The sequence below is a fragment of the Sus scrofa genome, chromosome 3 (assembly GCF_000003025.6).
Source record: "Sus scrofa isolate TJ Tabasco breed Duroc chromosome 3, Sscrofa11.1, whole genome shotgun sequence".
In the NCBI taxonomy this organism is placed as follows: Eukaryota; Metazoa; Chordata; class Mammalia; order Artiodactyla; family Suidae; genus Sus; species Sus scrofa.
The window spans coordinates 131,425,607-131,435,858 of record NC_010445.4 but is presented as its reverse complement, the minus strand read 5'-3'; the positions used below and the strand labels follow the sequence as shown (position 1 = coordinate 131,435,858).

The window sequence follows — 10,252 nt, the reverse complement described above, 5'->3', positions numbered from 1 at the left end:
GACAATAGAGAACACCAGTGGGTGAGGGCAGGGGGTCGCGTGACCCCGGGGTGCTGGGGCGCCATCGGGGTGACGGAGGACCCTGTGGGGAATGCGCTCGGGGACGGGGCCCACGGCCGGCGGGAGACCCCTGGTCACCATCAGCCCAGCGCGGGCGGGTCAGGCCGAGGACCCAGCATGAGAGGCTGACCTGCCTGCGTCCTGGGCGGGGACGGAAGGAAGAAACGCAGAGGCGGGACGGGACAGAGCCGCCAAGACCGAGCCGGAGCCGAGCAGCGGCCTGCTCCTTTTGTTTCATTTTTAATTTCAAGACACAGACGAGTCGCTACAGCTGCAACAATTAGAGTGACACGCCCGACATCCTTGAAGGAGAGGGGACAGGCAGGCAGCCGCGGGGCCAGGGCCCAGGCCGCCGGGCCCGAGCTGTCGGGTCGGCTGGCAGAGGCCCCGCCGTGACTCCCGGCCGGGCTGCCCACGGTCAGAGCAGGATGCGGTACTTCAGCGCCCTGGGCACCCTGTTGACGACGAGCCTCCCGTCGTAGCTCAGGGAGGCGAACAGCCAGGGGTCGGCCGCGGCCCACTCCACGGCGTACACGCTGTCCTCGTGCTCCTCATAGGTGGCGATGACGCTGTCCTGCGGGGGCTCCTGGCTCCTGCGAGGCACGGAGACACATGTGAGCGAGGGGGCGCCCGGCGCGGCGGGCAGGGGCCCGGTCTTCTCACTGCAGGCGTGTCTCCTTTCAAAAGCCATGTGCTCATGAGCAACACAGGCCCCCTGCCTGGTCCCGGCGCCCGGTTCTGCGTCACCAGGAGGGCTCTGCATGGGTCCCGAACCCCAGGACCCACGTGTCTCGCGGGTGCAACCCCAACGTGCAGAGGGCCCTGAGCAGATGCACCTGGCACTGGAAGACGGCGTGTGGGGAAGGGCACAGCCGGGATGGCATGCCCTGAGGCCAGACCGCAAGGTCACGGCACATGGCCTGGTGTCCTGGGGCAGTGAGGGGACCGGTCTCGACCAGTCCTCGACCCGACCCAGGACAGCGAGGAGGGACGCCCCCAGAGCCCCCACAGGTGTCACGGGGTGGACACAGCTTCCTTCTCAGAACCGAGGGCCACGCAGCCTCGTGTGGCCCTTCCCGTGTGGCCACTGGACAAGAACGTGGACGGAAGGCGCGTCAGAGCCACCCCGGGGCCGTGGCCGACCCACAGACGTGGCGCCCGCGGCTCGGCGCGCTCCCGCTTACTTCTCCTCTGGACGGCGCTCCTCCTGGTCGCTCAGGTCGTCGTCGTCCACCAGGTGGCCGAAGGGCTCGGAGGAGATGGACGCCATGTTGGACAGGATGACCCTGCTGTCGCTGCTGGCCGTGAGGACGAGCTGGTCGTGCGAGTGGTTGTAGCGCACGTTCCACACCCTGGGAGGGAGGGGCGGGGGCGGCAAGGGGCGCTGGCACCGCCGACCCTCCCGACCCAACCCGACCCAACCCGACCCGGCCCGGGCATTTCCCGCAGGGGCGGGCCCGTGGCCAGGCTCCGAGCCTTTCTACGTCCCAGCCAGATGCCAGCACGCAGCCCGGGGAGGAGGCTCCCTGCTCCGTGTCCGCACAGGCCTCCCCCCGTGATCTCAGGCAAAACCACCCACGAAGTAAAAGACAGACTAGACACAACCCGGGGCCTGAGCCCACCCAGGGCCGCTCTCCGAGTCGGGTCACAAGGCCCAGCAGCTGCGGGAGCTGGGCCGCCTGCCTGGCAGGCCCTGTGGGCCCAGGGAGCAGCGGAGCGCCAGACAGCCCGCCGGGCTTGGGCTTCGCTTCTGACCGCAGCCACTTCAGCCACTTCCCAAACTGCCCCAAGTGCACGCCAGCATACAGCTTCTAAATGCATGCGAGCACCCACAAGCGTGCGTGCGCACATGCACAAGCACACACATGCACACTCGTCACACTAGGCACACTTTTCTACACCCGTCCTCTTTCACTTTCTGGCCAGGAGGGCCCAGTGTGCAGCATCTACGTGAACACACGCTCCAGGGAGAACGGCCGGTCTCGGGCTCGGCCAGTCCACACGCACAGCCACGCCTCCTTCCCACGGACAGCGGCACAGCGCCCCCGCCCGGCTGGCACGGGGCTGACCTAACCGTCCCCTACGTTGGGCACCGGGCGGTCCCCAGCCCTGCACCGCAGACAGTGCCACGTGAGCGTCTGTGCAGGGAACCAGCGCTGTTTCCAGAGGAAACAGAATCTACTGTTTTTCTTCTTTTCCTATGTTTACAGATCATAAACATTCAGATATGGAATCAGCGTTCCTTTGGAAAAATAGAACTGGGCTGATTGACTGATTCGCAGCAGCACAAACTGAGCAGGTTTGACGGTAAAGCAATTAGCGAGACGCATTGCCTGAGCCTCCCCCAAGCGGCGGCGAGCGCACCAGTGCGAGTGCTCCTCCAGGGTCCTCACGGGCTCCGTGACCTTGCGGGTGTCCCAGAACTTCACCCTGCAGTCGTCCCCGCAGCTGGCCAGGCAGTACTGCTTGTTGGGGTTGAAGTCCAGGTCCCGTACCAGCTGGCCGTGCGCATTCTCGATGCAGTAGATCTGGCTGCAGGGGAGCGCGGGTGAGAGGCGGCCCCACACCCACACCCACCTTCCCCCAGACCCCGGCCGGTGCGGGGTCCTGGCGGGGTCCTGGCGGGCGCTCCCGCTCGCCAGCAGCTGGGGAAGGAGGGAGCCGGCGGCTCTCAGAGGCAGGGCCGGTACCCTGAGAGTGAGAGCAAGCAGATGGCTCTTTAGGGGGCACTGTGCACGTACATGTGCAGGCACACACACGTGTACACACATGCACAAGCACGCACGCACCTGCAGACACAGGAGCATGGGACACCCGTGCACGCGCACACACGCACGGACCTAACTGAAGCACCGACTGCCACACCCAGGCTGCTCCTCACAGGGTGTGGAATCAGAATGAATACTCCATCCTCCCGGGACCTCTGCAGACATGACCTGCCCAAACCAGAGGTCAGGTCCTCTGGAGGCAGAACAAGAGGCCTACATCCCCCCTCCGAGGGCCCCCAGGCCGGCCGCTCAGCCGCCTCCAGTGGGTGTGACCTAACCTCTCCCAGTCTGCGCCCCTCTGTGCTCTGCTGGCTCCTGGGGAGGGGGGCCCTGCTCCCGCACTCACCCCCCATGCAGGACTTCGGCCTCCAGGCTCCCTGCGCTCCAGGCCACAGGGCCCCAGCCCTTTCATCTTTTCTCTGGCGATGGGTTTTCCGGCCCAAAACCACTTTTAAATCTTGATCCGGTTTTTACATCCCACACCTTCCCAATATCCTATAGTTTTTCCTAAAATAAGACCGCCAAATCTAAGATCTCCCGAGTGAAACAGGGAAGTGGATAAAAGCAGGCCTGGCAAGGTCACAGGCAGCTGGGGGAGGCCCGAGCAGCGGACTGACAGGATTTACTGCAGGCTCTGGGGGCAGCATTTGAATACAAAAGCACAGAATGTTCCAGAAGAGGCACTGAAAGCAGCCGGCAGAATAAAAGCCCGGGCTGTCTGCAGAAGAGAAACGGTGCCAGGGGAAGGGTCGGGCGCTGGCTGCCCCTCAGCCCAGGGACAGGGCGGGGGGTGTGCGGGGCGCCTGCCTGGGTCTGCGGTCTGCGATGCCCGTCTCCGAGGTTCTGTCTGGACACTGCGGCCTTCCCATCCTTCAGAAACAACGGGAGCGGAAGGACACAGAAGGACCACAGGCCCCGGAGCGAGGACCCCTGTCCTCATGCTCGTCTGAGACCGCAGCGTCCAGCCTCTGGCAGCAAGACCCCGCAACCCCTCCAGACACGCGCCGACTATCTGACCCCCACCTGCGCCTTCTGCTGGGCCGCGGACCTCGATTTAAAGCTGTGTGCCTCCCCTCGAAGGCAACACGAGTTCCTTCCCGACACCCGTCCCTGCAGCTTAGTGATAAATGACGGTGCGCTGAGGGGACAAACGGTATCTTACACAGGATTGCAGGGCTCCCGTTGCCATGACAACCGTGCGCACACCGTCACTCCTTTGCTGTCAACGCCACGCCTGCCACGGAGAGGCTGCGCTTCCGTTAAAGCGCTGGCTGCTGTGTGTAATGACCTCAGTGACAAGCTATGATCACCCCGAGGGGGGGGGCGTCCACGAGGCACAGAGATGGTCACAGACAGCGCCACACGCTCGGCCAGGGGACGGCAGCCCTCACCTTGCGGTCCCCGCCACGGAGACCCAGAGCCCCCGGTCGCCAACCCTGCCTGAGCTGCTACAGGAGCCTGACCTTAGTTTCCAGCGCAGACAGGCACCCACGGGCACAAGGCCACCAAGGAGGTGCATGTGCACTCGAGCTGGCGTGGAGAAAGGTGAGGGCAGCGCCCCACAAAAACGAGACGAGCACACGGGCCACGGGGCTCAAAGCCAGGCGCTCGCGATGGGGCGGGGGTCGAGGTGCCTCACTGACCTCATGGTCCGCGTGTCCCACCCCCGGACGGCCGTGTCGTTCGCTGTGGCCACCTGGGTGCAGCTGTGATGCGGGCTCCACCGTCCCGTCGTGAACTTCAGCTGTCCCTTCCCTTCCAGGGACGCCGAGCTGGCCAGCTGCGAATTCAGCAAAGTTTCCAGAAGAAGAAGAAAAGAAAAGTGATTTGAACTCAGTTCAGAAAGTTGGACAGAGCATCCTGCACAGGACAGCATCGCAGAAAATCACCGAAAATAACGACGAGGTGCTGTCTTTGTTTCCTTCCCTTAAGAGGCAAGAACGTTTGAACCTTATTTGGAAAAAACTATAAAATTGAACGCTGCAAAAAATAGAAGGCATATTAATAGCCCCTCTTATTAAACAGGACATGCCAGCATGTGATTAGTCTGCTCAAACGTGAGGCGACGACACGCAGCAAGCCGACACCTGCTTCCCCGAGGACAACGGGGCGGCCACCGAGGGCCCACGGAGAAGGGCAGACCCTGAGGGCCCCTACTCCCCGTCCCCCGGGCTAACCAACCTTAGCAGTATCGGAAGAGGCCTCCAGACCCACGGGCAGTCCCCGAGGACAAGCCCCGCAGAGCCCCAGGCTGAGGGACCCCTGCCACCTGGGACTTTAGGAACAAGGCCTGTCACGCCAGCGAGGCCGTCAGCTGCCCAGAGGCTGGGCCTCTCTCCACTGGGTGCCGTCTGAAGGCAGGAGGGCTCCGGTCACTCACGCCACTTCGCCCTGAGCATCGGCCTCGCTCTGCAGACCCTGAGAGACCGGGGGCCGGCCGCCCGAGGCCTAGGGGTCCCAGACGGGGAGCCTCCTCAGTCCCACCCCCGCCCTCGGCGCTTCATCGGGATGAAGTTCGAGCACAAGGCAGGGGCCCGGGTTCAGCCCGGCTGCGCTGACTCAGCAGAGACGGGAAGCCTGGCCTTGGCCGCCGGGCAGATGCATCTCCAGGGAGCTCCTCGAAGCCAGAGAGCGGCACCTGCCTGGCGTGGAGGGTGCCTGGCGGCAGGGGCACGGCTGGAGCTGGAACCTAGGCCAGCGCTGCAGCGGCGACAAGGGCCAGAGGCAGGGGATGGTCACAAAGGGCAGAGCAGCTGCAGGAGAGAAACGGGGGCTGCCAGCGAGCAGAACACATGCAGCCGGGACCCGGGGGTGAACCAGCCTGAACCACGCGGCGGATGGGCCCCCCGGCCCAAACCACACCTGCCCCTCGCCTCACCTGCCCTGCTCCTCCGGCTCCAGACCAGGGTCCTCACGGGCACCCACAGCGCCGCATCTGACACCCACCCCACGAGTGGGCTCCACGGAGGACCCCACCGACCCACAGACTTCCCCCCAAATTCCTGGAGGAAGTGGAGACCAGCTCAGCGGGTGGGGAGCCCACGGGGAGGGGTGGGGAGGGGTCAGTGAGGGCCAAGGGGTCGGGCAGCAGGGGGCCCTGCTCTTGGCTCCATGTCTCTCCCGTCAGCGGAGCAGCACTGGAAAGTCAGCCCCGGAGCAGGGCCGGGAGCACTTCCCATCGCATGGGGGACACAGAGCCTGGACCAGCCACCGGGAGAAGCCCGGCCCCTGCAGGACACAGAGGGGACTGTGCAGAGCGGCTCCGCAAAGCCACGGAGGGGAAGGGGACCCTGAGAGCCGGTGCAGGCGGAGGTCATCCCAGCTGTGCCTGTGCCCAGGACCCCAGTCCCTGAAAGGGGCCTGAAGCACGACCACCAGACCCACAGCAAGAGCGCACCGGCCTTCGGCTTCTCCACCTCCACACCAACAGCAGCTACGAGTTTAGAGTATCTCCTTTAGGAGAAAAAATCGGTCAAACCAAAAGAGTACAGGCTAGTTTTCCAACGACTCGGTAAGTAAGACCAGCAGAAACACAAAAGGGTTGAGTGTAGTAGCCACAGAAGAGAGAGAGCCTGCCCTTGGCACCAGCATGGAGAGCGGGACGGCATTGCTCAGTGAGCTCGGCCAGAGAAAGGCGAGGCCTGCAGGGCATCCTCGCACACGGACTCTAAGCCACAACAACCCGGTGACTGTAACAAACACACAGGCTCACAGATGTGCAGGAAAAACCAGTGGTTCCCAGCGCGGGGGGCGGGGGGGGCACGAGGGGGGAGGGGTTAAGAGGCACAAACTACTCGGTAGAAAATAAGCTACGAGGAGATACTGTGCAGCGCAGGGCAGGTGGCTACTGCTGCACAGTGACTGCACCTGGAATGCAGTGGTTAAAACTTGAGACTCACTGTACTGTACCCCGTGACCTACCGAACATCACTGTGCGGCTTTTTTAAAAAGGGTTGAGTATGTTTCCTAACTAATGGACACTCCGTGTTTTAATTAATTTTCTCTCAAACAAGGGTTTCTTTATCAAACTCTTCAGCCAGATAAAAGCATGAGATCCCATCATCAGAAAACAGGCGCCGTAAGCTAACGGAGCGATGCTCCTGAAGAGGCTGCTGGGGACACACCCCAGGGAAAGGGCCGCGACTGAGCGCAGGGCTCCCAGGCCAAGTCCTTGACAAACGGCACGTCAGCAAAGCTCCGGGCACTTTCCCTGCTCTGATGCCAACAGGCCCGGACAGGTTCATCAGCAGAAGCATCAGGCACCGCCTGCTCCCAGAACCCACAGTGCCAGGAACCCAGGCCCTGGATCCTACGGGTCCTGCCACAAGCAAGTCCGTGAGCTCGGGAGCAGACCCTCCTGCGAGCCCTCAGATGAGACCCCAGCCCTGCTGCCTCCCGGTTCCTGATTCCCCGCGAGACCAGGACAGCAAACGTGCACCGTGGGAAGCACTAACCCGGTGTCGGTTGTTTGGGAGCCCGGGGACACCCCGCATGAGCTTGGCCGACCAGAGAGGGTAGCTGGCTGGCCCCGGGTCACACTGTGCAGAATGGACCGCCTCCTGCTTTGGCCCCACTGCCCCCTCTAACGCACGAACCTCCAGGGCAACGCGACACCTGGCCCGCAGGTGCAGAGACGTCTGCAAGGAAGATTTAAGGAAAACCGGAAAGGGAGCCCACCATCAGTGGGTAAGGGTCCCTCGGAGCCGCCTGCAGGCGCAGTGTGAGGCCAATCCGTCACTTCCCTGGGCTTCCTGGGGACACGGAGATGGGACTCAGCACGGACACCAGAGGGTGCGGCGCCCAGCTCATCTCATCTCTGGCTCCCGAGGGAAAGGTCCAGTGCGTCCCATCCAGAAGCACGGACTGAAGGCCCCCAAGGCCCTGAGGAGGCGCCCAGAGAGGGACAAGAACGAGGGGGAGCCGTGCCACCTCAGGCTCTGGTCACCAGCCACATCTAAGGAGAGTCTCCAGAGACAGAAGCTGCTCCCTGCCACCGAGACCCCCAGCTGCCAGGGCACCAGGTCTTAGGAGGGGGCAGGACGAGAGGATGCAGGGCTGAGCACGTGCTGCTCGGCACGGAGGATGGAGGATGAGGCAGGACGGGCGAGGACGGAGAGGGCCAGCTTCCCCTTCTGGAGGCAGAGCCCAGCAGCGCCACGGCTGTCTGAGTGGGAGAGGCATGACACATCCAAGCAGGCCAGTCCACCTGTGTCCACGGGCCCCTGAGCTGCCAGGAGACAGAAGCCCGTCACACAATAGCCGTGACACCACCTGAGCCCCTCCTCCCATCAGATGCAGCCCCGTCTCCGCCCCGGAAGCCTTTCCCACCCCCAGGACTGAGAGACGGCAGAGCCGAGCCTAACATGTGATGCCCAGACATGGGGTCATGCCTAAAAGGGGGACAGAGGGACTTCCAGGAAAGGCTTTCCTTACAAACCAAGGGCGATACAGGGAGGAAACCTGCAGCCTCCTTGTGGATGTTGTGGGACTCTGGATGTGATGGCTGGAACCACTGCAGCTGCCTTACAGTCACAACTGGGGACAGCAGTGACATCGGGCATGCAGAGCAGAGACATGCAAAGCGGCTGGATGCCACTGAGACACTGGACTAACCAACCCTGCAGTGGCTTTATTCCCACGTTTCTCGTTAGGACAGATCAGAAAAGCCCCGCGTTATCTGAGTCACTTCCCACATCCTGCAGCCAAAAGCATCCTAACCGACCCACCATGGTGCCAGTTGAGGCAACACCATCAGGCTCCCACGGGTGGGCCTGCCCCTGCCCCACGGGCTGGGAACCCCAGCCAGCTCTGCAGGACCCCTGAGCGGGCTCCCTGCCCTGCCTCCTGGTGAGCGGCCTGACAAGTCCCTCCGTCTCTCCGGGGCCTGGCTTCCTCTCCCGTGTCTTCCTTGCAAGACAGAGACGCTAAAGAACCAACCAGGTTACGAGGGTTAAAATGAGACAAGACCCCGAAAAGGCCTGGACCGTGCCGAGGACTCTGATCTGCCCTCGGGGCCACGGCGGAAGGGCCGGGTCACAGTGGAAGGGGTAGGGCGCGGTCTACGGGGTGCGGGGGGGCCCTCAGAACTGACAGGGTGGAGCGGGAAAGGGGCTAGCAGGAGCCCCCCACCCCCAGCCCACGGGACGTGGAAGAAATGCTCCTTCCGCCCGCTGCTGCCAGCGTCACGGGCAGGCCGGCCCCCTCCCCTGTGTGGGGCCCACAGCAGGGCCACAGACCCAGCAGCGCTGGCAGCTCCCACACCCTGTCAAGACGGAGGAAGAGCTGGCAAGGGAAGGTTTTGGGGGCAGCCTCCTGGAAACCAGAGTCCCCTGTGCTTAGAAAGTGCACAGGAGGCCTGAAGCGCCAGCGGAGGTGAGGGACTTGGGGTTGGCTTCAGTTTAGCTTTAGTTCTTTCAGACAGAACGAAAGGGGTTTGCCCCTTGGCTTCACCGAAACCCAACCTCTCCGCGTGGAGAAAAGGACACGTCCAATGCCCACAAACGCAGGTCTGATCTCAGCTCCAGACTCAACTCAGGAAAGGCCGTGAGGGCAGATTTAAAGTCTCTGACCAAGACAGATGAGAGCTGGACAAGTATTTCCGTCCCGCCGCCAAGATGCAGGCGATGCATGGAGAAGGGGTCTCTGGAGAGGGAAGGTCTTGTGAATAATGAAGGCTCAGGAGTTCCCGTCGTGGCGCAGTGGTGAACGAATGCGACCAGGAACCGTGAGGTTGTGGGTTCGATCCCTGGCCTCGCTCAGTGGGTTAAGGATCCGGCGTTGCCGTGAGCTGTGGCGTAGTTTGCAGATGCGGCTCGGATCCCCCGTTGCTGTGGCTCTGGTGTAGGCCGGCGGCTACAGATCTGATTAGACCCCTAGCCTGGGAACCTCCATGTGCTGCAGGAGCAGCCCAAGAAATGGCAAAAAGACAAAAAGACAAAAAAAAAAAAAAAAAGAACAAGGAAGGCTTGAAGCACCAGGAGTGCTGTGACAATCAGGACACACGCTCCCCGTCTGAGCTCTACTTCTCACTCAACAACCTCGGGACAGGTCACCTCGGTATCACATGAACAGAGGGCTTTTTGGTACCTGATTCCTCTCCCTGGTACCACTTGCCTTTCACCAGGCACCCACTGAGTGGCCCAACCCCCGTTCATGATCCAGTTTTGGAGATGATGTTTGCCAGCTGCTCTGTCCGCCTACACATCCACACGCCACCCCCTCCCTCCCTCCATCTATCCATCCAGCACCCTCCTTGCATGCCTCTATCCCGCCATCATCCGTCCACCCCTCCCCCAGCACCCCTCCATCCATCAGGCCTGTACTGGCCACCTCCCTGCACCAGGTGCTGCGGGGATGCTGTGCTCACACGATGCTCCCGTTAGGTGGCCCCGCCTCCCAGATGTGGACACTGATCCTACTTTACA

The 10,252-nt window shown here is 62.7% G+C and overlaps 1 protein-coding gene across 6 annotated transcripts in view; it reads right to left on the bottom strand.

Annotated features, from left to right (window-relative positions):
• The window catches only part of EIPR1 (tumor suppressing subtransferable candidate 1), a 74,722-nt gene continuing 64,709 nt past the window's right edge, over window positions 240-10,252 (bottom strand). For 4 of the 6 annotated variants that reach the window (XM_021085730.1, XM_005662769.3, XM_021085731.1 and 1 more), the window contains 4 exons: window positions 4,472-4,608; window positions 2,425-2,592; window positions 1,245-1,412; window positions 240-653 (listed from right to left, as the gene is read on the bottom strand). In XM_021085730.1, the coding sequence (XP_020941389.1) occupies window positions 479-653; window positions 1,245-1,412; window positions 2,425-2,592; window positions 4,472-4,608 (648 nt within the window). In that variant the 3' untranslated portion in view covers window positions 240-478. 6 annotated transcript variants of the gene reach the window in all.